General features: G+C 42.3%; 2 protein-coding genes across 2 annotated transcripts in view; both read left to right on the top strand.

Annotated features, from left to right (window-relative positions):
- LOC118567219 (nuclear factor 7, brain-like) overlaps positions 1-25,020 on the top strand; it is a gene marked incomplete in the record, with an annotated part of 854,268 nt that overhangs the window by 268,282 nt on the left and 560,966 nt on the right.
- On the top strand, positions 15,977-17,108 carry LOC105938247 (E3 ubiquitin-protein ligase TRIM39-like). The gene has a single exon (XM_021307234.2). The coding sequence runs from the start codon at positions 16,035-16,037 to the stop codon at positions 16,578-16,580; it is 546 nt and encodes a 181-aa protein (XP_021162909.2). The 5' UTR covers positions 15,977-16,034; the 3' UTR covers positions 16,581-17,108.

Below are 25,020 nucleotides of genomic sequence, written 5' to 3'. Positions count from 1 at the left end.
CTTACTTATAGCTTCTTTAACGTTAACTGCAGCAGGAATTACTGATGGCCACAAACTGTGAAAGAAGCTGATACAGCTCCGCAGACGGCATTGTTCAGACTGAGCTCTGAATGGATCATCCGCAGCCCAGATGGGCTTTGTCATTGTTTGCGTGAGGAATGCCATGTAAGAGACCAATTAAGCTAACAGTCATGTTTTTGGACAGTGGGAGAAAGCCGGAGTAGCCGGTGAAAACCCATGCATGCAATGGGAGACCTTAGGCAGAACCCCAGAGCTTCTTGCTGCAGTGAAGCAGAGATGTTTGAAAACAGGACAAAGGGGGATTCTGCAGAGCACAGGCCTGAATTGGGGGATTAACACCTGTTTCATTTACACTCAACATGAAATTAATAAACACGCAGAACGGCAGCTTACAGGAATCAAAGACAGGGTCAGAACATAACTCTGCAATAAAATTTTGAGAGTGAAAATTAATCCCTGGCATTTATGAATATAATTTAACGCCTACATCTCCATAAAGTTCACTGGAAACCATCCTGGGTCAGCAGGGCATCAGAGGTTCACACTGGAAAATCTGGTCTCTCTCAAAGACTCTCTCTGACCCTAAAATCAGACAAAAGCTGTTAAATGAGCAGACAGTATGCTAATATGTAATACAAGAGGCAAAAGTGCTTCTTTTGAAAAAAAAAAACAAATACTCACATGTGATTTTAACCTAAGGTAATGTCAAGGCTCTCAACGGCTTTCAGTTTGTGGTTTTATAACTATTACATTATTACCACAGTGAACCTCATCAGGAATGTTTTCCTGCAATTTAATTTCCACAGAGGCCAAAGAAAAGTCATCTGTCTTACTCACATTTATGTACTATTGGGCATATTCAGTATAAGAGAAACACCATTAAGTGATGTGATGACATCACCTGACCTGAGAGATGTAATCACTTCCTGATTGCTCTCTTTCCAAATGATGAAGGTGATTTGATAAACATTGAGACACCTTTTCTTTCAAATTGGTGGGATTGGATTGAAACATTTTAGAGGAAAATTATGGATTTTGCTCATTTGTCTTTAAAGGGAGAACTTGATTTAATGAAATATATGCATTTGCAACGATGCTTTGGCTTCTTCAACATGTATGTTCACAATAGGCTCCGCTGCCCTGAACAGTCACAGTTTCTTTCCCTGATCAGCGACAAAGCTGCTTGTCATTCAGCTGTTTGAGGCTGAAGGATTGACGCTGTCTGATTACTCAAGTGTTTACCAGTCAGGCCTCATTCCTGAAGCAGCCACTGTATCCATACATATATCAATATTAATTACCACTTCATCAAAACCAGCTTTCTGATCAGCAGCACTGTGAGCTGCGCCGGGCACGCGAGCCCACACACAAACTCCCGCCAACAACTGTGCATCAGTAAACAGCCAGCAGGGGTGGAGAGTCAGAATATTTTATTATTCAAATACCCTGAGCAAAGTGTGAACACATAATGGAGGTCATGTGACCTCTTTGCACAACCAAAAGCCTACGTGTCGCCCCTGCAACGCACAGTAAGATAGTCACTGAGCATCCAGCTTGATTGCCACTGCCTGCAGGGTAGGGCTGAAACATTTAAGGTCAGGCTGGACCAACAAACAATTATTAAAAATTAGAAGCTTTATTCAATATGAAAAGGCACACATACACATGTATTGCAATGCTCACAAAATACACAAAATGCTGCTCGGATGTTTTGATAAAAGAAACATTTTTAGTTAATTCAGTAATGTTGTTATGGGAGTACTTCGGGTCTAATCAGCAGTAGTTTGTTTCAGGGGCTCTCTGGAGAGGCTAAAACTTGAAAATGAAAAGAGAATATCTTCTAATAAATTTCCTATTCATACATAATTTATTTTAATGTCACACTGGTATTGAATAAATAAATAAATAAATATGGCATTTTAGTGTTTCACCGAAAGGTATTATTCAGCTGTTACTGTGTGAGTAAAACATGCCAGGAGACAATTTGTGCATCAATGCACAACAAGTACAGAAGTGCAATATGCTGAATGAAAAATTCTCTTTTTTTATGTACAATCTTAATTTATACAAAATATGCAACATTTAATTTGCAGATGAATTAAATTATATATTCCGAAGGATTTTCCTCTATTTTCTGTCCGAACAACGTACACACATGCTGCACTTTGATTTTGCAGAAGAAGTCAGCATTCATTACAGAAAGCAATGAAAAATAAAACCAAATAAAAAGAGAAGATGTACTTGAATGCATCATTGTGATCAATTGCTGTTTGGCATAGAAAGCAACAGGTATCTGAATCCTTAACAAGTCAGGCTGCTCATTGATGCAGAGTTTAATCAGCTGCGTGTTCGGCTTTGCAATTCTGCAGGAGGGTGTGTGTGTTCTTGTACTTGTAGCTGAGTGGGATTTTTTTTCGCTAATTGTACTAGTGAAGTAAATACTTTGATATAAAGTGAGGATCTTTTTTTTTTGGTCCTCACTTTGTTTCTGGGCTGGGTAGGTTAGGGTCAGGGTGAGGCCACAGAAAGGCACGGTCCTCAGTTTGTACTTTAAACAAGGGTGTGTGTGTGTGTGTGTGCGCGTCTCTCCATCAGTTTGCTGTCATTAGCAATGATGCTAATTGCTAACATCAGTACTAATGGAGTGACTGATGAAGTACTTCTGGTTGAGTGCTGCTTTGTGTGTGTGTGTGTGTGTGTGTGTGTGTGTGTGTGTGTGTGTGTGTGTGTGTGTGTGTGTGTGTGTGTGTGTGTGTGTGTGTGTAGCTCTGCGTTGTGCTGATATCAGTCACTGTCCTGCCATCAGGCCTGGTGCTAATTGCCTGGAGGCCGGCGTGATGGAGCGCTCTCTCAGGACCGTTCCACATCCTCAGACTTCAGGACAGCTAACACACACACAACCCGTGTGCGCGTTAGATGTGAGGATTAACGAAGGAAGCTGGGGAATCATACACTTAGTCAAACTGTGTGTGTTACAGACCGGCTCAGAATCACGTGCCTGAACCCAGATGCACAGAGAAGGCGGCAGGATCATGGTACATAAACACGATTTAACATTAGAGAACGGTTCTGAGAGAACGGGGTGAGGGGAGCAGAGGGTCCAACATGGAGGAAGTGAACCAGAGAGTATTTAAACTTTGAGTATGTTTTGCAGATTTTGCTCATTGGTTTTTCTACTTTTATTTTTAATGATCGTAGAATAAAATTACCCTAAAAATCCGATGGTCCTTGCAGAAACAGTGTTGAGAGTTTGTCATCTACCAATAAGGACCTTTACTTAATGAATTGGCTCAAGTCACTGAGTACCCCTAACCTAAATTATTTCCCACATTTTCTGCACAATTTACTTTACATTGTACTGTTTATGTTGTAAAATGATGGCGTAAACGCTATAATGCTAATGCAAAAATACTGAGGGTGTATTTTATATCAGAAAAGCCTGCAGCAGCAGCCAGGAGCCACCCAGAGGGCACCACGCCTTATACCCATCCACAATAAACCCTGTGAGCTCACTCACTCACACAAAATAATATTCAAAATGTCTTCATTTACAGCAAAGTGAAAGTTTGATCATCTCATTCTAATTGTGTTAGTATTTGGACCTATTTCCTCATGTCTCAGTTGTTTTCTTTGGTTAACAGATCCTTCGTGTAATTAGAGGAAAGACATCAAGGTATGTGACATAAAAAAAAGCTAATTACCCTCAATTTTCTTCTTCTTTTCTGCAGTGACTCAATAATTCAGCTTCACATGAAAAACCAGAAATTATCAGACTGCAATCCACAGATTTGTCGTCAGGATAGCCGTTCATCAAGTTAAATATCACTTTCATGTTTCCCGCAGTTAGAAGCACTTCATGCACCGATCAAATCAAAGGAGCCTTGATTAACTTTTGTAATCAGCCATTGTCTGGTTTCAGCTTGACAGCTGACATTGTGACCGAGCGTGTTTAAGAGCTGCTCAGTCTTATCAAACTGCATGAACACATTTAGGCTCTTAAAGTCATGTTGAAGCAGAGCAGAAATTATTCCAGATGAGTCTGCACCCCAGGATGTGTGGTAGGAAGGTTTGAGAAGAGCCAAAAGGAAAACTATTTCAAGGATAAAATATTGTGTTGGTTGAAGAAGAGACGATTTGTGTAGCTGTAAAATGTCCATAATTTTTTCACTGGAGAGCTTTGCTGCTGAGTGTGAAGCGGTCGGAAAAGAGTTGGCTCCTCCAAATGTGCCGTTAGCATCACTGACCATTAATTTGCTCCTGATTGTCCCTTTTCTACAGGAATAACATGTAAATCACCTGCTCCATTCGCCTTGTTTGTGTTCAGTGTGAACCCCAACCTCTGCCTCAAGGGCGGAAATTTAAAGGTGCATAACCACGTTATTTGACTTTATTTATTTATACGTCAGTATCTCACTCTGGTTGCATACAAAGTTCTTATGAAAGATTATCACATCCTGCTGGCGTATTAGTTGTTATTTTGGTGTTTTATGCTCTGTTTCTGCTCAATTTGTTACTAAATAAAGCCTTTCATGTTTATTTATAATAACAGAGGAAGTATGTACTGCAAATGCGCAGCAGGGGTTAAAATAAGGAAGCGGCTAACAGCTATTAGCATCTCCCAGCAAAACAATGAAGAAAGATCCAGTGAAAAGAAAACACTAAATAAATATGACTCCAAGAGGGAAAAGCCTGGAATCTCTGGGAATCCAGTCTGAACGTTGGTGTTCACTGAAGCGGACGCTAAACCTGCCGAGGCTCAGATGTGACGCAGAGTTGACTGACATGAGTAAATGTTCTGATGTGAGGCTGTTAAAGTTGCTGTAGATGGTTTATTTAATTAATAACGTTGGTCTTCATCACGGCGAGCTGCTGCTTTATGGTGAGGCATTGCAGAGGTTCAGGCTCAGTCCGGCATTATTTAATTTTGATTTATTAATTAAGCATACCGGCATTATGGTAGGTCTGCGATACTGTCACTAGATGGCGCCACGTCTGTTTATATCTGCTAATCGCGCCCGGTACACAATTCTAATTATCCCCAAAAAGGATCATCAAAATAAGATTTTAGCCATGTTGTATATGATCTTATTTAATTATGATGAAACGGTCTTTGGTCTTTTTTATAAGCATACAACGTGGCTGTGTACCTTTAAGTATCTTGGTGTCTTGTTCACCAGTGATAATAGGATGGAACGAGAGATGAACAGACAGTTCAGAGCTTCTTCTGCAGTAATGCTGGTGCTTCTCCAGTCTGCTGAGGCACAGAAAGAGATGGATGGATGGGTGGAAGGATGGACGGATGGATGATATTTTTTAATTACGTTCTTTTTCCTCCTATTCTTTTCTGGGTACAAAATGTGACAAGCTAAGGTTGTGTTGCTAGTATACATAAATAAATAAAATAGATAATTTAACCCTAAAATGAACGGTCACAGAGAGACCTGGAGTTGATCAAGGAGACGCAAATAAAACATGCACCATTACAGGAGGCTGTTGTTTAATGTGTTAAATTTCCTTAATAGACCACTGGACAGGAGATATATGGAGGAAAAATAAGTCTAGCTCCACTGGTCTGACTGCATAGTCAGCTCAATATCAATCACTGGTCCACACAAGGTGGGCTAAACACACACACACACACACACACACGCACACACACACACACACACACACACACACACACACACACACACACAGAGGAAGAGGATGACCTCAATTCCTAGAGTGCTTCTTTTAATTTGTTTGTCAATTATAGTTCCTCTCAGTTTAATAGGATGAACTTTAATCCACCATCATGTGTTGAAGTGCTTTAGAAATAAAAGGTTGATGCATAAAAGTAACAGTGACAAAAATAACAAAGATGGTTTGTGTTTTATGTATTTTCTTTTCTTTCTATTTTTTTAGCTTGGCAGAAACTTGATTATAAACAATATCTGTAAGGAGTCCAAGAACTAAGAAGAGCGAATCTGAATAAATTAAAAAAACAGAAAACAAAACAGAGAGAAAAAAAGCCTCTTATGCATTCTGACCTAAAAATGAGTTGCTGCTTTCTTTTATATAAACATGATTAGACCAATTTATGGTCTCTATTAAAGTTTTGCTCTTCTTTTCTTGTGCATTTCTCACACAACAGCCCAGTAAAAAGTTAATGAGCTGTAGAGGGTCAAAATGAATCTTATTTTTGCACACTTTCGTGCAGCACGTGTCTTTGAAGTCCTCAGTTTCTCTTCTTTGCTGTTTATGGTGTATCTTTGCAAAAATAAGCTGAACACATTTTCAGAACAGCAGCAACACAATGAGCAGAAATAGGTAGAAAAAAATAAAACTAAGCCTTCCTAGTTCAGAAGTCTGCAACCTTTACAATCCAAAGACCCATGTTGGCCCTCAGTCCAACTAAATAAAAGTTATTTAAATGTTATATGACCTTTTGAAAAAAGACAATTAATAATTTGTTGCAATCTTTAATGAATTAGTTTAATGAACTAACATTTCATCCATATCTTTAGGCTTTAGAGAAAGAAAAAAACCTGCAAAAATATAAGATGAATACATTTTCCTGTATGGCATTTTGATATTTGTGGAAAATAAAAATAGAAATGACATTTTTTTTACTTCTCTGCCACACAATGCCAACTATTTTGAAAAAAATATTCCTATGAATCTTCCTAAAAACAAAATGTTGTAAAAAGCAGCCCAAGTTTGAAAAACCTGTTCACAGCCATTTTTTACAGACCAACATTTTCAAAAGAAGCCCAATTCAAAAGAAACCCATCAAACCTGCAACAATTAAATTTTATTTATAAAGCACCAATTCACAACACGTCTTCTCAAGGAAAAGTCAACACTGACCAGCTCCCCCTTAGTGGGTGCACACAATTAATATTCTGTGCATCGACTCTTGGTTATTCATCAAAAAATGACAAATAACCAAGAAATTAATTTAAACATTCTTATCTTACCAAATGCAGGTATTATCAGTTTTTTATGATTATCACTTTCCACAGTAAAATGACACCAAAACGTACGATTAAAACATATTTTAGATCTGCAGTGTTTCAGTGAAATCTGTCAAACCTGACATCCTCGGTCATGGGCTAATCAAGGTTTACTATGATGTGGGATTGGTCAATGTTAAGTGCAAACGCCCTAAATGGTTAAATGAGGTTAAATCTTCAACTGTTTAATTTGTTTCATGGCTGCTGCTGAGTGTGAAAGAGAAATGTTGGATTGATCTATACTCTGTGAGAGAGAGAAATAGTTTTTGCATTAAGTTAAATTTATAACTCATGTATGGAGGCTATTGATTACCTTTATTGATTATGTTGTTGCTAATTGCGTGTTCTTTATTATAAGTGTAATAGTAATAGGTTTGTGTGTTGTAACGATCAACCCTCAGAATCTGGAGACCCGATAATTCAGCCAGCACAAGAAGTGAACGTTTTAAAGAGTTTATTTTCATTAAACTGGTGTTGCTGGAACAGGAAGTTAGGTTAGTGGCCAGGAATAACTCAGTGAAGATGTCAAGACACTGACTAAAGGCCACTGACCTTGTTAGATGCCGGGAGGTTGCACTGGCTCTGGGGGTTGATCCTGACGGCTCCGTCTGGGGAATCCGGATCACTTGGTGCTAGGCAGGGCAAGAGCTAGCAGGGAACTCGTTGTCAGTTCAGTGTCATGCACAGGGAGACAGTCCAAGGGCAGAGGGTTTCAGAAGGGCTAGGCAAGAGGGCAATCCGGGTCTGGGAGAGAATCAGTAACAGGAGGTTTCCAAGCAGGACAGAGACAAGAGACAGGTCCGAGGTCAAGGCTTGGGTCGTACACGGCAGGCAGGGGAATCCAGAAAGGGGCATAGGCAGACTGGTCCACAGGCAAGGCAGGAGGTCAGTGTTCAGAGATCAGAAGCCAACAGGAGCATCCAGCAGGAGAAACAGAAAAGAGACAGGTCAATAGCAGGACGTAAACACAAGGAATGCTGGATGGTCTACTCATACAGTGACATTCAAGAATCTGGCGCTTACACACTGGGAGCATCAGGAACATATGGAGCTCCTCCCAGGTGCGACAGCTCAGTAATTGGAGCCGCTGCAGGTGCAATCACTCAGCTCTGATTACCGGTGAAACACAGGGAGCAGGAAGTGACATCATGGGTCTGCACACGGCAGCTTCTCAGACAGGAATCATTGCATGTGTAGTGTATTAACTCTACGCTTTTAACGTGAGAATTAGCCCAAAAAAGATTTGGGCTAATTCTTTTTTTTCTTTTTTAGAGCTGAGCATGTTTTATATTATTTTTGACCTGAAAACTGTCAGTCAGATCTGGCAACCCTGGGGCTGGTGCCTATTTGCAGCAGTTGTTGGATGATATAGCAGAGTTCACCCTGAACAGGTCGTCAGTCCATCACAGAAGTCGCAGACCCCTATAACAGAATTTCTTACCTTCTTCATGCAGCTTAGCCAGCAGCAGGTCTCATTAGCTCATCAGGACTTCTTAAACATGTTTTAAATCAAGCCATCACTCTGTTGCGCTCACATTTTGGAAGTTATTTTTATGAAGAACTATTCTTTATAAAATGAAGAACATTATAGATAACTTTGAGCCTCCTCTTCATCTTGTTGTGCAACAACAGTGCCTTCAGTCAGAGCTTCTGCAGAACCGCTGTAAAGCAGACCTCCACATGACATCCTTCCTGCCTGCAGCCATCAGCATTTACATGGAGCTAAAACAGTGACAGCTTGCAGCAACATTGAAAAGTGATGTGGCATTGTAAAATCAAACATTGAAAAATTAGACATTGAAAAACGAGTACCGGAAAAACGGAGGGCGCATGAAGGGGCCTTCAATTTAGCCCCGCCCCTGAAGGCAAAACAGTGCCAGCTAGCGACATCGTAGCTGAAGGAACTCTGCAGCGACACTGAAAACATCTCATTAAAAAAAGCTGCAGCATAAAATTAGAAAATCATCCAGTTTTTACTTTCTAACAATGTCTAATTTTTCAGTGCCAAATATCTTTTCAATGTCTCTGCAAGCTGTCACTGTTTTAGCTCATTACAGCTACAACAAGTCGATAAAGAAACTTTGTCACATGAGTTACACCAGCATTTAATTTGTCTTTGGGATTAAAAAAGTATTTTTGATTGAAATGAATGCTATATTTTTCTCCAGAGCCACACTTAAGCAAATTAAAAGATTGGAACCTGAATTAAAAGGAGCTAAACAAGAACACAGACAGAAATATACAAATAAAAGTAAAAAAGGAGAAAAATAAATTACTTCAATAACAAAATTAATTCCAATTTGTGATTTCTTACCCCTTTTTTGTTAAAATTAATTGTTTATGCTATTTATTAATTTGTAAATTTATATATTTTTCCTTGTTTTTTTTTAAGTTTTTTCGTCCTTTTGTTCAATTATGTTTGTTTCACCCACAAAGTTCTCCTTATTAGAGGAAGTGCTCATTGTCTGGACCCAATATTCACAGCCTTAATGAAAGGAAGACACAAGACTCGTTCCAACACATAAAACATACAAGTGATATTATAGTAACGCACAACATAATGCATAATAATGCTGGTGCAGAAACACAGCATAATTAGGGTTAGAAAAGTGAGGCTGTTTAAACTGAAGCTTTATGCTCTTTAGAGCAGAAACCACGCTCAATCAGTCTGTTACTAATAAATATCCATGCGAACCATTTTCAAACATAACCCAGCAAAGATAATTAAAACTATACTAAACTTAGTGATTCCTGAATACACTCTGTTATTTATTTTTTTAAATAATCATTTCCTTGTACTTGATAACTTCTATGAAAATACCAGTCTGTAAAGGTAACAGGGGTGTAAATTGCATCTTTCGGTTCCAGGTATGAAACTATTGATCATTTTTATTTGAATCTTTATGAGGATGTGCAGCAGGTTATTTTGTATTTGCCAACTAGTTTCAAAAATGTTTAGTGGAAGATGTATTTCTGTTTTAGGCAACTTTCTAAATTAGCTGTTAGTAGCTAACCACTGTAGCTGCATAAGGCAAAATGTACGTGACGGTGGTGATGAGTACGGTGCAGGTACAGCCTGTACCTGCACCTGTACCGTACAGGTGAAGGTACAGGTGCAGGTACAGGTGCCAAACAACGACGGAGAGAAAAGTTACAATTCAAACAAATAAAAGGAACCGAACGCTAGGGGGCAGCACAAATACAAAAAAGAAACAGTAGAAGTACAATGTATGACATATTAAAATAGGAATGAACGAGAGATTTGAAGGCTGGTGATATGAGCTGGTTTCCGGTCTTTTACAACTTTAAAGGAGGTGTAATAAATTTTAAAGTTATTTAGAAAGCAAGGAAAAGAGGACTTTCTTCCCTTCCACTTGCAGCAATGAATGTCAGATTTGGCCAAGAGTTATACAATATTTATCACATTGGATGAAGATGAGTCCCAATTGCCCATGAAAAACTAAATATGTGACAATTTAAAAGGTGGAAGGTTGAGTTTAAGATTTAACCAATAACGTATACTTTCCAGACATCCTGTGAAAAGGGACATTCAAAAAGCAAACCTGACAAATAGTTTTGTTATTTTAATCGAAGAAAGTACATGTGTCAACATCAAATTTAAATCTTCCTTCAAGAAATTGGCCCACCAGATATATACCTTTTACTATTTTTTATCATAAGTCTCTTTCACCTTTGGTGAAATTGGCCATTTAACAAATTTGGAGAGAGCCTTTATCATCATTTGATTGTTGTTAGAACTATCCAATTTCTTGAAAGAATGTCTTTTGTAATTATGGTAAATAAATTATCTTAAACTTTCACTAATAAGCTTGTTCTTACACTTTACAACTCACAATCATTAATCTTTAATTTGGGTAATGCTTCAAATGGCTCACCGCACCACAAGCAGCCAAGCGAACTGCAAACACATGAATAAAACAAACTCTCAAACACACAAACACAAAATGTAACACAAAAGCATCGCAAATGAAAAAAATGCTGCAATAACAATAACAGATAATATGAGCATAATTAAAGATACTACAAGTACCAAAAACAGCAGCAAGAAAAAAAAAAGCTTCACGTGTACTCTAAAAAATGGAAGTCCTCCAGACCACTAGGGGGAGTCAAATACGAAGAAATTACAGGGATGAAAGATGAGCTCCTTTTTTTATGTCTTTTATAAACACATGGCTGTAACCTTATACTATATAATTATACTGCATGATCCTTGTATCCAAGGTACATTTCTCCCAGGGGGAGACTAATAAAAACAATTTGACTCTGACTTTAAAACATTAGCACATATGAGAGGCAGCAAGTTCCCGGTTGAAATCCTAAAGGCTGCCACTCTGTGTGGATGTTTGTCTCAGATTTAAATGTTCTTGGCAGTTTGTCTGCCCTCCTGTCTTCACCGTGCCACACCTTTTCTTCCCCCAGTACCACCTTTTTCATTCCCTATGTCACTTCTTGTCTGTTCTCTTCTCATTCATCACTTCTTTTGTTTTTTTTCCAACGTTGCATTCTGGCCTCTGTTTCACCTTTCTGTGAAAGAGCTTGAAGGTTATCTGTAAAGTACACAAGCACAATGCATACAAGTATTTGCGGATGCAAAAACCCGTCGTTCACTTTCTTTCTGAACACGTTCTTCACTTATCAATCTGTCCGCTCTGTAACCCGCCTCCAGTTGATCTCTGGAGACGGGTGCCAGTCCCGGGACCCTCAGAGGATTAATTGAAAGTGGAAGATGACCGAGTGACTTGGCTTGATTCATCAAGTTCACTCTCGGTTTGATGCTCCTCAGTTATTTATCTTGACTGACAGCGATGAGACCTAAGACGTGATTTATTCTGAGCGAAAATCCTCAATCAAAGCAGGAGACAGTGAGAAGAAAATGATTGGACTGGGCAGGGATGCATGTCTCTCAACTTATCAACACGTATTTCTTTTAAAGATAACAGCAAAGGGTCTCGGGAAGGTGAAGAAGACACGAGTGCTGCTTATAAATAGTGATGATTGGGTTTATTAGGATTCTTGAGAGATTTAAGGGGTTAAGTTTTGAATATTTTTGAAATCTACTAAACCCCTCAAACAGATTTAGTAAGTTTTCATGTAGCAGTTTTTCATACAGTGCTGAACCTGCCTGCAGAAAATTTATCCAAGATCCTCCACTTATCAAAGATGGAGTCGCAGGGAGGAACGTGTTCAGACTCCTAACCTTTCCCCAGAAATATCCCCAGGTTCTCATTGGCCATTATCAGGCCAAATAAAATTAAGAATCTTTGAGTGTCCCCCAGACTGTTCACCTTGTGAGACCTCCTCAGAAAACCCCCAGAATGAGCTTTCTTGATCCAGAGCAACCGCCTTTTCTGCCACTTTACACTTTCCTCTCCAAACATTTCCGGTACTCGCTTATGGTTCTGGCTTGAACAGCAGATCCACCCTGAGGTCTCCCAGATTCTCAAACTAGACCCTCTTCTTTATGACAAGGCCTAATTGGAACATCCCGGTCCAGTGTCCTGTCCACTTGTGTACGTCTAATTATCATCCATTCAGGTCTCTGCAGAAGTCTGCGTACAGCCCAGACTTTTGAGAAAAGGTTGAACAGAATCGGGCAATAACACTCCCAGCCAGAGGGTGGCGCCCAAATACACAACATGTACAGAAAACTGGTTAACTAAGACTCAGCTGGATCTTCAAAGTTTCTAAAATCCTTAATGTGTTATTTTCTAAGGTGTATCCATGTAGACACAACACTGGTTCATCCTTTGCGGTTCAGAGCGTTGAAGGCTGTTGATTGCCTAAACTATGGCGGTGCTAGCCATGTAGGTGCCCTAAGTGCAAATTGTGCACACACACGTATAAAGAGAACAATAACACAAAATGTATCAATGTGTTTCTTGTGATTACCAAGATAACGTCTAAATTTTAAAGTTTTGAACACAGTTGCCATAGGAGGAGGAATAAAAATCTTAGTAAAACCCTAAGCTAACAACAGTTTTGTAAGTTAATTTTAGTTTATTTCAAATTGTATTCCTAATTTTGATAAGGTATCTATTAGGGGTGCAAACAAAGAATCGATTTATGATTAATTATCTGTTATTGGCTAATTCAATTAAAGCCTTTTCCACCTGATTAACTGATAACATCCGCTGAGACCAAGGCTGTCAAACTCATTTCTAAATTGGGCCACTTTGGCAGCATGAAGTCATTAAAAGTATAGATGTATAGATTTTATAAAAAGGCGTGTTCTCCAACAAACTCTAAGAGCAAGAAGGGAGAGTACTGGAAACCAGGAGCGGAGTATAAACTGTAGACAGGCTTCCTGAGAAGGAGGACGAAAAGGAGCCAGAAAGAGTCCTGATTACTATTCATACAGCCAAACAATCTGGCATCTGCCTCAGGGGATCCGCTCCTCTTTAAGCTCCCCCTGATTGGACTTGCATCTCCAGCTGTAAGGATGCACACATTGCTATCAGAAGAGCTATAGGAACACACACGTACCTAAACCTAACCCTAAAATAACCCTGATTGACACCTTAGTCCTAAACGTAACTCCTAGCCCCACAAAAAAGTGACGACCAAAAAATAAGTCCTCACTTTGGTGGTAAAGTACGTGTGTCTAGCATAGGGGTGGGTATTGCCAAAGAAGTTACGATTCGATTCGAATCACGATGCATCACAATACTTCAATTATTGCGATGTATTGCGATGCATTGAGATATTTTCACTGAACACTGTTAGAAAAAAATGCAGCCATTACCAGTGGCTGACTGGCTGTGTATGATCTGGATAGATTCTTCAATTGATACATAACTGAAAGAAACTGAATTCATACATAGCTGTATTTATTGAAACGACTTTTGGAGGTATTGCCATGAAAACAAATATTACTGTTACTGGAGTGGACACACTGACAAAAAGTGCTTAGGATTTATAAAACTTAAAATAACAAAATAAGGATAATCAGTGCCGTTTACATGGCCTCAGTGGTCCTTTAAACCAATGAAGTTGTATTCCACTTGTTTTTAGCTGATGTTTGCCAACCATTCATGCAATTTTATTTATTAATTTTTTTAAATTAATAATCGATACTTGGCATCAAGAATCGATGCAGTAGATTGCGAAAATAAGAATCGCGATGCATCGTCATGACGATTATTTTGCACACCCCTAGTCTAGCATATGACACTTTGGAAGAAAGTCTAGTTTCTTGGAAGCTAACTATTAGGAAATGAGGAAACTGAAGACATTACCTCGAATTTGTTGGCCTTGAAGGGTTTTAATCAGATTTTTTGTTGTGATAGACATAATTGTTCTGATCACAACAGAACATTTGCAACCAGTCTTGAAACCAAAATGAGAATTTGATCATTGTTTAAATTTTGTTTGTTGGTTCCGTGCAAAAACCAGTAAAACTCTGCCAGAAGGAAACATTAAACATTTTGTTGACAGGCTAAACGAACCTGTAATGAATGAGGATGAGGAGAAGCAGCGTTTAAATGGCCTTTCTGGTGTTGCTTTCTCTCTTTTAATAGACCTGCTGGAAAGGTCTTCCTCAGCAGCAGTCAGTCAGACAACTCACCTCTGCACAAATCTTTGTGTTTATGGTGGAAATAGAGACACCTGAAAGTCCAAAGGTCTGCTGTTATAGTCCTGAAACTTACAGGGCGGAACAGATTTATTCGTGTTGAAAGCCAAATGTTCAGAACAGATTTTCCTCTTTGCAGAGACATTTCTTTGCTGACATCTCAGTCTTTGTGCTGATAATACACATAATTTGTCCAATTGACGCGGGAGACGTTAAGAGCAGCAAGGTGGTGATAATTTAAGAGTAGAGCAAAGACCGGGGATCTGAAGGCGGAGGAGTACACTCAGAAAGATGGCAGCTGTGACTTAGGCCACATTTCTCATGTTTAGATGTATATTAAAGGTAAACTATATCCAGTCCGTCGTTTTCTATCAATGCTGTCCCTATAAAAGCTGTTATGATCTGATTTTCACCAAGAAAAATGTAAAACCTGCTTATCAGACGCGGTCAGCGCTGCTGACACAGTGAACTTTAAACTCTGCAGTAAAACAGGGATGAGGCTCCGCATTTATGAGAAGTCACGAGACAAAGCGCAACAACCTGAAATGAACCAGGAAGTCGTTCATCCTTCTTCTTTCGGGTCACAGACGGCCGGAGTCTCCTTCAGACCAGACTTCTGAGCTCAGCTGAACAAACGGAGCCATCTTCAGGCGGCTCTCCCTCCGCAGACTGAAGCTGGGTTTGGATTTAAGAACCGACTCGTCCTGAGTGAGTTCAGCAGAGGAGGAAGGTGGAGTCCTGCATGCCTGACTGCACTGCGTCGCTTTCAGCCTCCCGCAGAGCAGATGGCTTTGGAGAGCTCCCTACCGGAGAGTGAGCAGACAGCCGCCGACTCCTTCTGCAACCTTCACAACGAGAAGTTCCAGCTCTTCTGCCTGGACCACCAGCGGCCCGTGTGTGTCGTGTGCAGAGACTCAAAAGCCCACTTCAACCACAGATTCAGCCCCATCAACGAAGCGGCGCAGGACCACAGGGAAGCTCTGCTGCGTTTCCTGAGGCCTCTGAAGCTGAAGCTGGAGCTCCGCAAGATTGACAGGGAGAAGTTTGAAGAAGCAGCGGAGCACGTTAAGGTCCAGGTCAAGCAGACCAGGAGGCAGATCGTGGAGCAGTTCAAGAAGCTTTATCGGTTTCTAGCAGACGAAGAAGAGGCGAGGTTGGCTGAACTGGGGGAGGAAGAGCAACGGAAGAGCGGTGCGATGGAGGAGATGTTGACGGATCTCAGCAGAGAGATAAAAGCTCTTTCAGACACAGTCAGAGCCACAGAGGAGGAGCTGAGAGCTGAAGACGTCTCATTCCTGCACAACTACAAGGCTGCAGTGGAAAGAGTCCAGCGCTGCCCCCTGCTGGAGGATCCACAGCTGCCCTCAGGAGCTCTGATAGACCAGGCCAAACATCTGGGCAACCTGGCCTTCAACATCTGGAGCAACATGGAGAACATGGTCTCCTACACTCCTCTGGTCCTGGACCCAAACACGGCTCACCCGGCTCTCGTCCTGTCTGAAGATCTGACCAGGGTGAGACGAGAGGACCAGCAGCAGCTTCCTGGCAACCCGGAGAGGTTTGACTTTTACAATTCTGTGCTGAGTTCTGAAGGTTTTCGCTCCGGGACCCAAAGCTGGGACGTCGACGTTGGAGACAGCTCCCACTGGGGCCTCGGTGTGTTGGCCGAGTCGGTCCAGAGGAAGGGGAACCTGACCGCGGGGCTGTGGGTGGTTTATCTCTGTAAAGGGAAATATACGGCCTGGTCCCCGACAGGTTCGTCCACTGACCTCCACATCCAGGGCAAACTGCAGAGGGTCAGAGTTAACCTGGACTGGAAAAGAGGAAAGCTGTCCTTCTCTGATCTGGATACAAACAGCTACATACACGTCTTTACGCACACTTTCACCGAGAAGTTGTTTGCAATTATTAATCCTTCAGAGAAAGTAAAGATCTTACCGATGAAGATCTCTGTGTCAAAGTGGAAACTCTGATCCGTTCTCAAACGCAGCTTAAAGATTCACCAGACGCTTAATTAGGCCCTCCCTGCTGGTGTCCCAGCTGGAAGGAGCTTCATATTTTATATGAACCTGATACCAAATAATGAAAACCAAAACATTACATTCTTACATTTTAATAACGAAGATCCAAAAGTCAATGAATCTGTCCTTTTTGTTTTGCCGTAATACATTTATTGTACTGTTCAGTTCAAACTAAAAATATTTTCTAGTTTCTTCAGTTTAAAGTAAAGCTACCAATAAAGCTGTAATACTCAGTTAAAGCCTCCTCCATCTCTACTAGTGCGAGTTGGTTTTGCTGTTTGCTAAGATAAGGAAAAAGAAACGTGGAATTTGTTTGCTCGTATCTAACTGACTTTAACGCCGGGATGAAACTGAATCATCTCTTATCTGTGATATTACATCCCTGCTTTAGAGTAAAGATGTCGGATTTAGTTTCATTGTTTTATGTTATGTTCATTTGGAGTTTCTTTTGTCAAATGTTTACTATTCAAGCAGAAGTAATCTGCCTTTACATTTAATTAAATCTAATTTTAAAGTGCTTTGTAAATGTGGAATTTATCATTTAATTTGTGAAATGTTATTAAATCAAACAAAGATTCAAAAGTGTGATATTCTAATGCAGACATGTTTTATGTTTAAAGCTGAATTTAAATCAGAACTTTCTAACTTGGTTTTATAGCCTATAATGCAATGATATGGATGGAAAATGTACCACAATGAGCAAAGCAGAGATCTCAACCTGTGACCTCTCCTCCTATGAGACCCACTGTAGTTTTAAACCCCATATTTAGATTTAAGGAACAATTTAAAGACATATTTGCACAAGAAGATATATCAATTCAATTAAGTTCACTTTAATCCTTTCAGCGTTTTGTCATTATCTGCAGAAAATATTCATCCATTCACTGTTGCATATATTTTTCGGACTATAAGGCACACTTTTTTTCATAGTTTTGCCGATCCTGCGACTTTATATCAATTTTAAATGGTAATTCATACTGAACATGAACCAAGGAGTAAACATTACCATCTATAGCCACAAGAGGGCGCTCTTTGCTTGTGAAAACTGTATGCTGCTTCTGTACTACTTAAAAATTTATTGAAACTTTCCCTTATAGACAACAAAGACGTGTTTATATGTTGTTTGGCTGTTTCTGTCTGCATTAACGCAGCAGAGCGTTGCGTGGTGCAGCTCTAAAGACCCAGACAGCATCAGAACCTGTTACTGGGCCGTCCGTGAAGCTAATAGCAGCTAGCGCTAGCTGCTATTAGCTTCACGGACAGCATCAGAACCTGTTACTGGGCCGTCTGTGAAGCTAACAGCAGCTAGCGTTAGCTTAAAGCTCTGTTAACCGGGCAGATTACAACTTCTCTGATGTACGTCAGTTTTATGTTGCTCTCAAACATCTGTGTCGTACTGTTAGCTTAACACGTAGCACCACTATGCTCACGGTCTAATTTCAGCGTAATTTTGTCAACTTTCAGTGTAACAAACCGTTACGATGAAATGCGCTGATGAGAGCTTTATGGGTTGGTGTTATTCAGCTGATCGTGGATGCAGCTGTGCGATTGAATACTTTGCCTTACCAGAATTAGAGATTGTGTGGAATACATTTCTAAATAAATGCGATTTATAGTCAGGTGCAACTTATATATGTTTTTTTTCCCTCTTTATGACGCATTTTTAAATTGAAGCGACTTATATCCCAAAAAATACGGCACCTTGCAGACTCCTGGGGCTTTTTTTCCAGCAGGAGCAATTTGGCGAGAGGAGGGATCCAGTTCATCATAGAGACTCACAAGACAGACAATTTATACCAGTTAACCTAGCAGGCATGTTTCTGGGCTGTGGAAGAGAACAGGAAGAATATGCAAACCAGGCTGGGGTTTGAACCCAGGACCAACATGCTGCAAGGCAGCATTGCTACCGATTGGGCTGCTGCATAACATAAAAACATAAAATGTCAAACATCAGTTGAATAAAAAATAAGGAGCACAAAGCGGACTTTGCTCCTGCAGCCTGGGCTTAAAGCAACGTGACAAAGACTGAGTCACACTGACGGCGTTCTTAAGTTTTAACCATGCCTCAGCCGTGATAAGCAGCTGGTGTCGTCCTCCGCTCGTTTCAAGTCGCAGCAGGTTTGATGAAGCGCCACGCCTGATCTGACATGATCTACATAGCTATGACGGAGTCAAAGATATGAGGATCAAAATCAACGGGTTATTGTTTGTTAAGGAGAAGAGAAAGCAGACTACAAGGGTGGCAACAAACTCATGCAACTGATTTTATCTTTACCACAGCAGCAACCCTTTCACATGAAAAACGATGAATCACAACAAGAGGATGAGCCTACCACAAACCCAGGCCAGTTGATGAAGCTGCAGAGAGCTTCAGCTTCAGAAACTGGAGCCTGTGAGGGAGAAACTGAAGCTCTTTCAGCAGGTTAACTGAGACAAAAGAGCAAAACATATTAAGTTTCAGCTTTAACAATCATAAAAACCAAATCCGGCTGCAGTCAGAGGAACTTCCCCAGTTCCTCTGATGCAGGCAGAGACGAGGACTGCAGCTCTGATGGAGGACAGCGAGCAAAAGCTGCAGGAAACTCTGGATCTCACAGCTGGGATGTTGAAGTCAGAGGCTGTCTATTCAGAGGAGCGATGGCTGCTGAGTCTGAAGAATTATGGTGAAACCGATGCTGCATGGATGTAGGGTTCAAAAATAAGTGAGGCCGGCCTGACTCGCTGCGCAATCAACATTTCCAAACACAAGTTGTCCAGATGATTCATCCAAAAAATCCATGGAGACATTAATGCATTTAAAAACTTTTTAGTGAGTAGATAGAAAAAAGGATGCCAAACATACAAACAAAGGATAAAGGATAAAAAACATTCAGCTCCACTCTGTGAGCTACACACAGCCCAACTCCCATGATGCATCGTCCTTAAAAGTGACACCTATGGAGCCTTAAACCAAAGAAGTAACAAAATAACCACAATAGCTAAATATACAGATTCCTAAAATCAATATGAATTACCAATAATATCTAATAATTTCAAGAAAAGTAAATTTATCAAGAAAAACAAACCCAAAACATTAACCATAATAATACCAAGATAATCACCAAACATAAATTCAGGTTCCTACAATTGATTATGGAAGATAAAGCGGATTTACCATAGAACCCTCAGCTCCAGGACCAGATATATCATCATCTCGCTGAAGAAGATCCAGAAGTTACTTTGAACTGGATGAGAGGAAAGCCGTCGCTCTACGATGTCAACACATGCACAGGTTAGGACAAAATTTAAAAGAAACTCTGGTTCCACGTTTTACCTGTGGAGAAAATGCCCCTGAAGACGTTACCAGAGAATGTGTCTGCAGAGAGCCTTTTGTTTGATTTAACTCATCAATCCCAGGCTTCTCTGTCAAAACTCAGGTTAAAAAAACACTTTATGATCTTACCACATTAAAGCAGCAATGCAATTTCAAATCCATTTTTTTTTATATAAACCACATTTATAAGCAGTTTGTTTAACGAATGTGATGTAAAGTACTGTAATAAATTAGAAGAGGATGAACAACAAACCAACTCACTCTGTGTCAAAAGCCTCTGAAAACCAAAGTGTTTTTAGGGCAGACGTAAAAACAGCAAAATATAAAAAAAACTGTCTAATATTTAATGGCAACTTGTTCTACAGTTTTAGAGCCACAAATGAAAAGGTCGATCTCCTCTGAGCTTCAGCCCAGTTTCTGGTTCCACCAGCAGGAACGGGTCAGCTTATCTAAGGGCCACTGGGAAAGATAAGCAATCCTTATCTTTACAAATATTTAGTTTTAGATCTACATACTATGAAGGTTTCTGTCATGAATCAGATGTTCATGATTTCATTTGTTTTGTTGCTGATCAAATATCTGTTAACGTTTTACTGTTTTATGTGTTATCTGTTTTTAGAATATACTGTAAGATAATATTTGTATAAAAGCATATGTAACATGATCTATTATATGTAGCACAGCTTGTCATAACTTGTACAATTCTTAAGTAATAGTTTAAAACTACTAGCTCCACTCAGGCTCTTTTTACGCTCAGGAAATTAGAATACTGTCCAAAAGTTAAATCATATTCATAGAAAGTTGAGACCGCAGGATAAACAGGGATGACTGCAGCATTTAGAGGATTATCAAGGAAAACTCATTCAAGCATCTAAGGCAGTGGTCTAAAAGTCCGGTCCTCTGGGGTCGGCCTCCTGCAACTTTTAGCTGCGTCTCTGCTTCACCATCAGAATCTAAATATTATCTCCTCAGCAGAGCTGGACTGCAGGTCAGTGAAGCAGTTTAGCCGTTTGATTCAGGCGTGTGGAACAAGGGGCACGTCTAAAAGCTGCAGGACACTGACCCTGAAGGACTTGAGTTTGTGACCGCCGGGGTAGGACAACCTGACAAGAACCGAGGCTGGAGTCACAACATCTAGAACCACCAAGCACTGATGAATTCAACACATGGGCTTCAAACAATGCATTTCATTTTGTCGAGCCATTAGCAGCGTCTTACCTGGACTGAGGGGGAACAGAACCGGACTGTTCAGTGGTCTAAAGTCCAGTTTTCAGATGAAAATAAAGTTTGCTTTTAATTTGGAAAATGTTCCAGCATCTAAAGGTGTCAGGATGCAGCTTATTGGCTGCAGGCTGAGCCTCTCTCCCTCTCTCTTGTTCCTGCGCAGCCTGATCGGTTTCACCTGGCAGGCTGCAATTAACCCACAACTGCTTCCACCTGTTCCCACCGCTTTATCAGACTCACCTCTTTCTGTTCCCGTCGCCGGTCCATAGCGTTCACTCCCGCTCAGTCCCTGCCAGTTTTTCTTGTCAGCTCCGTTTGTACCCTTCAGCCTGAAGACTCCGTTCACCTGGTCTTGTTACAGTCAGCCCAAAGACTTTCCGACAGTTTTGTTTCCTCCAGTATTCAGCTCAGACGTTCAGACCTCCACCGCTCGGCTCAGACGTTCAGACCTCCACCGCTCGGCTCGGACGTTCAGACCTCCACCGCTCGGCTCAGACGTTCAGACCTCTACCGCTCGGCTCAGACGTTCAGACCTCCACCGCTCGGCTCGGACGTCCTGTGCTCCTCTACTCGGCTCTGAGGTTCTGCTCGCCTCTGCTCAGCTCTGATGATCTGCTCGCCTCTGCTCAGCTCTGATGATCTGCTCGCCACTGCTCGGCTCTGACGTTCTGCTCGCCACTGCTCGGCTCTGATGATCTGCTCGCCACTGCTCGGCTCTGACGTTCTGCTCGCCTCTGCTCGGCTCTGATGCTCTGCTCGGCTCCGATGCTCTGCTCGCCTCTGCTCGGCTCTGATGATCTGCTCGCCACTGCTCTGCTCGGCTCTGATGCTCTGCGCTCCACGGCTCTGCTCAGATGTCCTGCTCTCCAGTGCTCGGCTCCAGAGTTCCTCCCGGTCAGTCTCTCCACACTCCTCCTGCCAGCCAGCTTCTACACCCTTCACCTCCGTCCGTTGAAAGACTCTGGTCTCATCATCCATCTTCCACACTATTCAATAAAAACTCACTCATAAGAACTGACTCTGTGTGTGCGTGCTGTGTCCGGGTTCATCCCAGAAAAATATATCATAACATTATGGACCGGCCAAGGGATGAACCCGAGCACGCACAGAGCCTGGTGTAGAAGCTGGTAGGATCTGCCTCGCCTCCGGTTCGTCTCGCCTGGGTCGCAGAGTTGCGACGCCCCGCCTCTGACTCTGTTTTCCTGGTCCGCCTTCCCCGCTGCTCAGCACTAAGGACGGCGCTCCTCGTCGTCGCTGCCCAGCGCTAACTTTTGCTGCTGCCCAGCATATTCAGACTTTGTTGCCCAGCGCCTTCTGGTTTTTGTTTAGAGTTATTTTTTGGTGTTTGAGTTCTAGATCTGCTTTAGTTTCTAGTCTTTTTGTATATTTTTTATTGTTTTAGAAGATTTATTTCCGCCTTCTGTTCTTTTGTTTTGGCTCAACCTTAGATTTTGGTTTACTTAGAATTTTTTGGGATTTATGTTGCTTTTGAGTATTAGAGTTTTATTTAGCTTTTGTTTATCCAGTTCGGTTCTATTTTTTAGGTTAGTTTTCTGAGTTTTGTTTTTGAGTTCCAGTTTTTTACCTTAGACTTCCTGTTTTGGTTTGTGTTATTTCTAGCTCTAGTTATCTAGTTTTTCATCAGTTCAGCTGTATTTGCCCTCATCTCCCGGTTCTGCTTTGTTTCATAGTTTTGCTTTAGCTTTTGGTTCCTTTCCTAGTTTACCAGTCTTGTTTTGATTTTTCAGTTTGAGACCCTGTAGTTTCGTCAGCCCTGTAGTTTCGTTAGCTCTGTAGTCCCTGTCTTGACCCTGTAGTCCCTGTCTAGCCCCTGTAATTCCAGTCTAGCCTCTGTAGTTTCTGTCCTAGCCCGGTAGTTCTAGTCTTGTTCTGTATTTGTTTTTTCTTTATTTTAGTTTTGTTTGTTTTGTTTTTTTCTTCCCCCTTAGTATTTAGGTGTCTGGGTTCCTGCGCCTTATGGGTTCCTGCGTTGGATGGAGTCCAGCGCTCTCTAAGGGCCCTACGCTTTCTAGGTCCCTACACCCTTCTCCTGTTTTCGTTGTATGTTTTGCCCTGTTTAGGTTAGTTTAGTTCCCTTCCGTAGTTGTTTTGTTCTGTCTTGCCCTAGTGTCTCTGTGTTGTTTAGGCGCATGCAGGTTGCCGCCAGAGCCCTCCGGCGCTCCTGTGTCGCCGGCTGAGCCCTCTGGTGCGCCAGCCTGTCGCTGCCCAGTGCACGCAGGTCGCCGCCAGAGCCCTCCGGTGCTTAAGTCGCTGTCTGTGCCCTCTGGCGCGCCTGGCCTGTTGCTGCCTAGCTCACCCTCTTGTTGTTATTCCCTTGTTTAGGCGCTGCCAGAGCCCTCCGGCGCCCCTATGTCGCCGGCTGAGCCCTCTGGTGCGCCAACCTGTCGCTGCCCAGCGCACGCAGGTCGCCGCCAGAGCCCTCCAGTGCTTAAGTCGCTGTCTGTGCCCTCTGGCGCGCTTGGCCTGTTGCTGCCTAGCTCACCCTCTAGTTCCCTGGTGTTTAGGTCTTGTTTTCCTGGCGTTTAGATTTAGTGTTCCCCGGCGTGTTAGGACGCCCTCTGATTCTCGGTTCCCCAGCGTGTTAGGACGCCCTCTGATTCTCGGTTCCCCAGCGTGTTAGGACGCCCTCTGATTCTCGGTTTCCCGGCGTGTTAGGACGCCCTCTGATTCGTGGTTCCCCGGCGTGTTAGGACGCCCTCTTTTCTCGGTTCCTCGGCGTGTTAGTACGCCCTCCGTTCTTGTTCCCTGGTGTTTTAGATATTCCTGTTTCCCTTGTGCCCCGGCGTTCCCTTTGCGCCCCGGCATTCTTCTTCCTGGCGCCCCGGCGTTCTCCCCACGCCCCGGCGTTCTCTTCCCCAAGCCCCGGTGTTTCCCTCACGCCCCGGCGGGTTTTCCCCTGGCGTTTCTGTACACCAGTCGTGTTCCAGCAGGAGTTGTTGAGCCTTGGTGTTTTCGTACGCTTGTTCTTCCCTCTGGCGTTGTCGTACGCCTGTTCTTCCCTCTGGCGTTGTCGTACGCTTATTCTTCCCTCTGGCGTTGTCGTACGCTTATTCTTCCCTCTGGCGTTGTCGTACACTTGTTCTTCCCTCTGGCGTTGCCGTACGCTTATTCTTCCCTCTGGCGTTGTCGTACGCCTGTTCTTCCCTCTGGCGTTGTCGTACGCCCGTTCCTTCCCCTTGGCGTTAAGTACGCCCGTTCCTTCCCTTTGGCGTTAAGTACGCCCGTTCCTTCCCTTTGGCGTTAAGTACGCCCGTTCCTTCCCTTTGGCGTTAGGTACGCCCGTTCCTTCCTTTTGGCGTTAGGTACGCCCGTTCCTTCCCTTTGGCGTTAGGTACGCCCGTTCCTTCCCTTTGGCGTTAAGTACGCCCGTTCCTTCCCCTTGGCGTTAAGTACGCCCGTTCCTTCCCTTGGCGTTAAGTACGCCCGTTCTTTCCCTTTGGCGTTAAGTACGTCCGTTCTTTCCCTCTTGGCGTTTTCGTACGCCTATATTTTCCCCTTGGCGCTGTCATGCGTCTGTTTCGCCTCGGCGTTTCCCTCACGCCCTGGCGAACTTCTCCCTTACGCCCCGGCGGTTCCCTCACGTCCCGGCGATCTCGCCCCTTGGGCCCTAGCGCTCCTCTCACGCTTCGGCGTTGTTTCTCCTTGGCGTTTCCATACGCCCGATCCTTCCCTTTTTGCCGTTTCCATACGCCCGATCCTTCCCTTTTTGGCGTTTCCATACGCCCGATCCTTCCCTTTTTGGCGTTGTGTACGCCCGTTCCTTCCCTTTGGCGCTGTGTTGCGCCCGTTCCTTCCCTTTGGCGCTGTGTTGCGCTCGCTCTTATCCCCGGCGCT

Source organism: Fundulus heteroclitus, chromosome 20 (assembly GCF_011125445.2).
Source record: "Fundulus heteroclitus isolate FHET01 chromosome 20, MU-UCD_Fhet_4.1, whole genome shotgun sequence".
Taxonomy (NCBI): Eukaryota; Metazoa; Chordata; class Actinopteri; order Cyprinodontiformes; family Fundulidae; genus Fundulus; species Fundulus heteroclitus.
The sequence above is the reverse complement of the archived record's forward strand: the minus strand, read 5'-3'. Positions and strand labels throughout refer to the sequence as shown.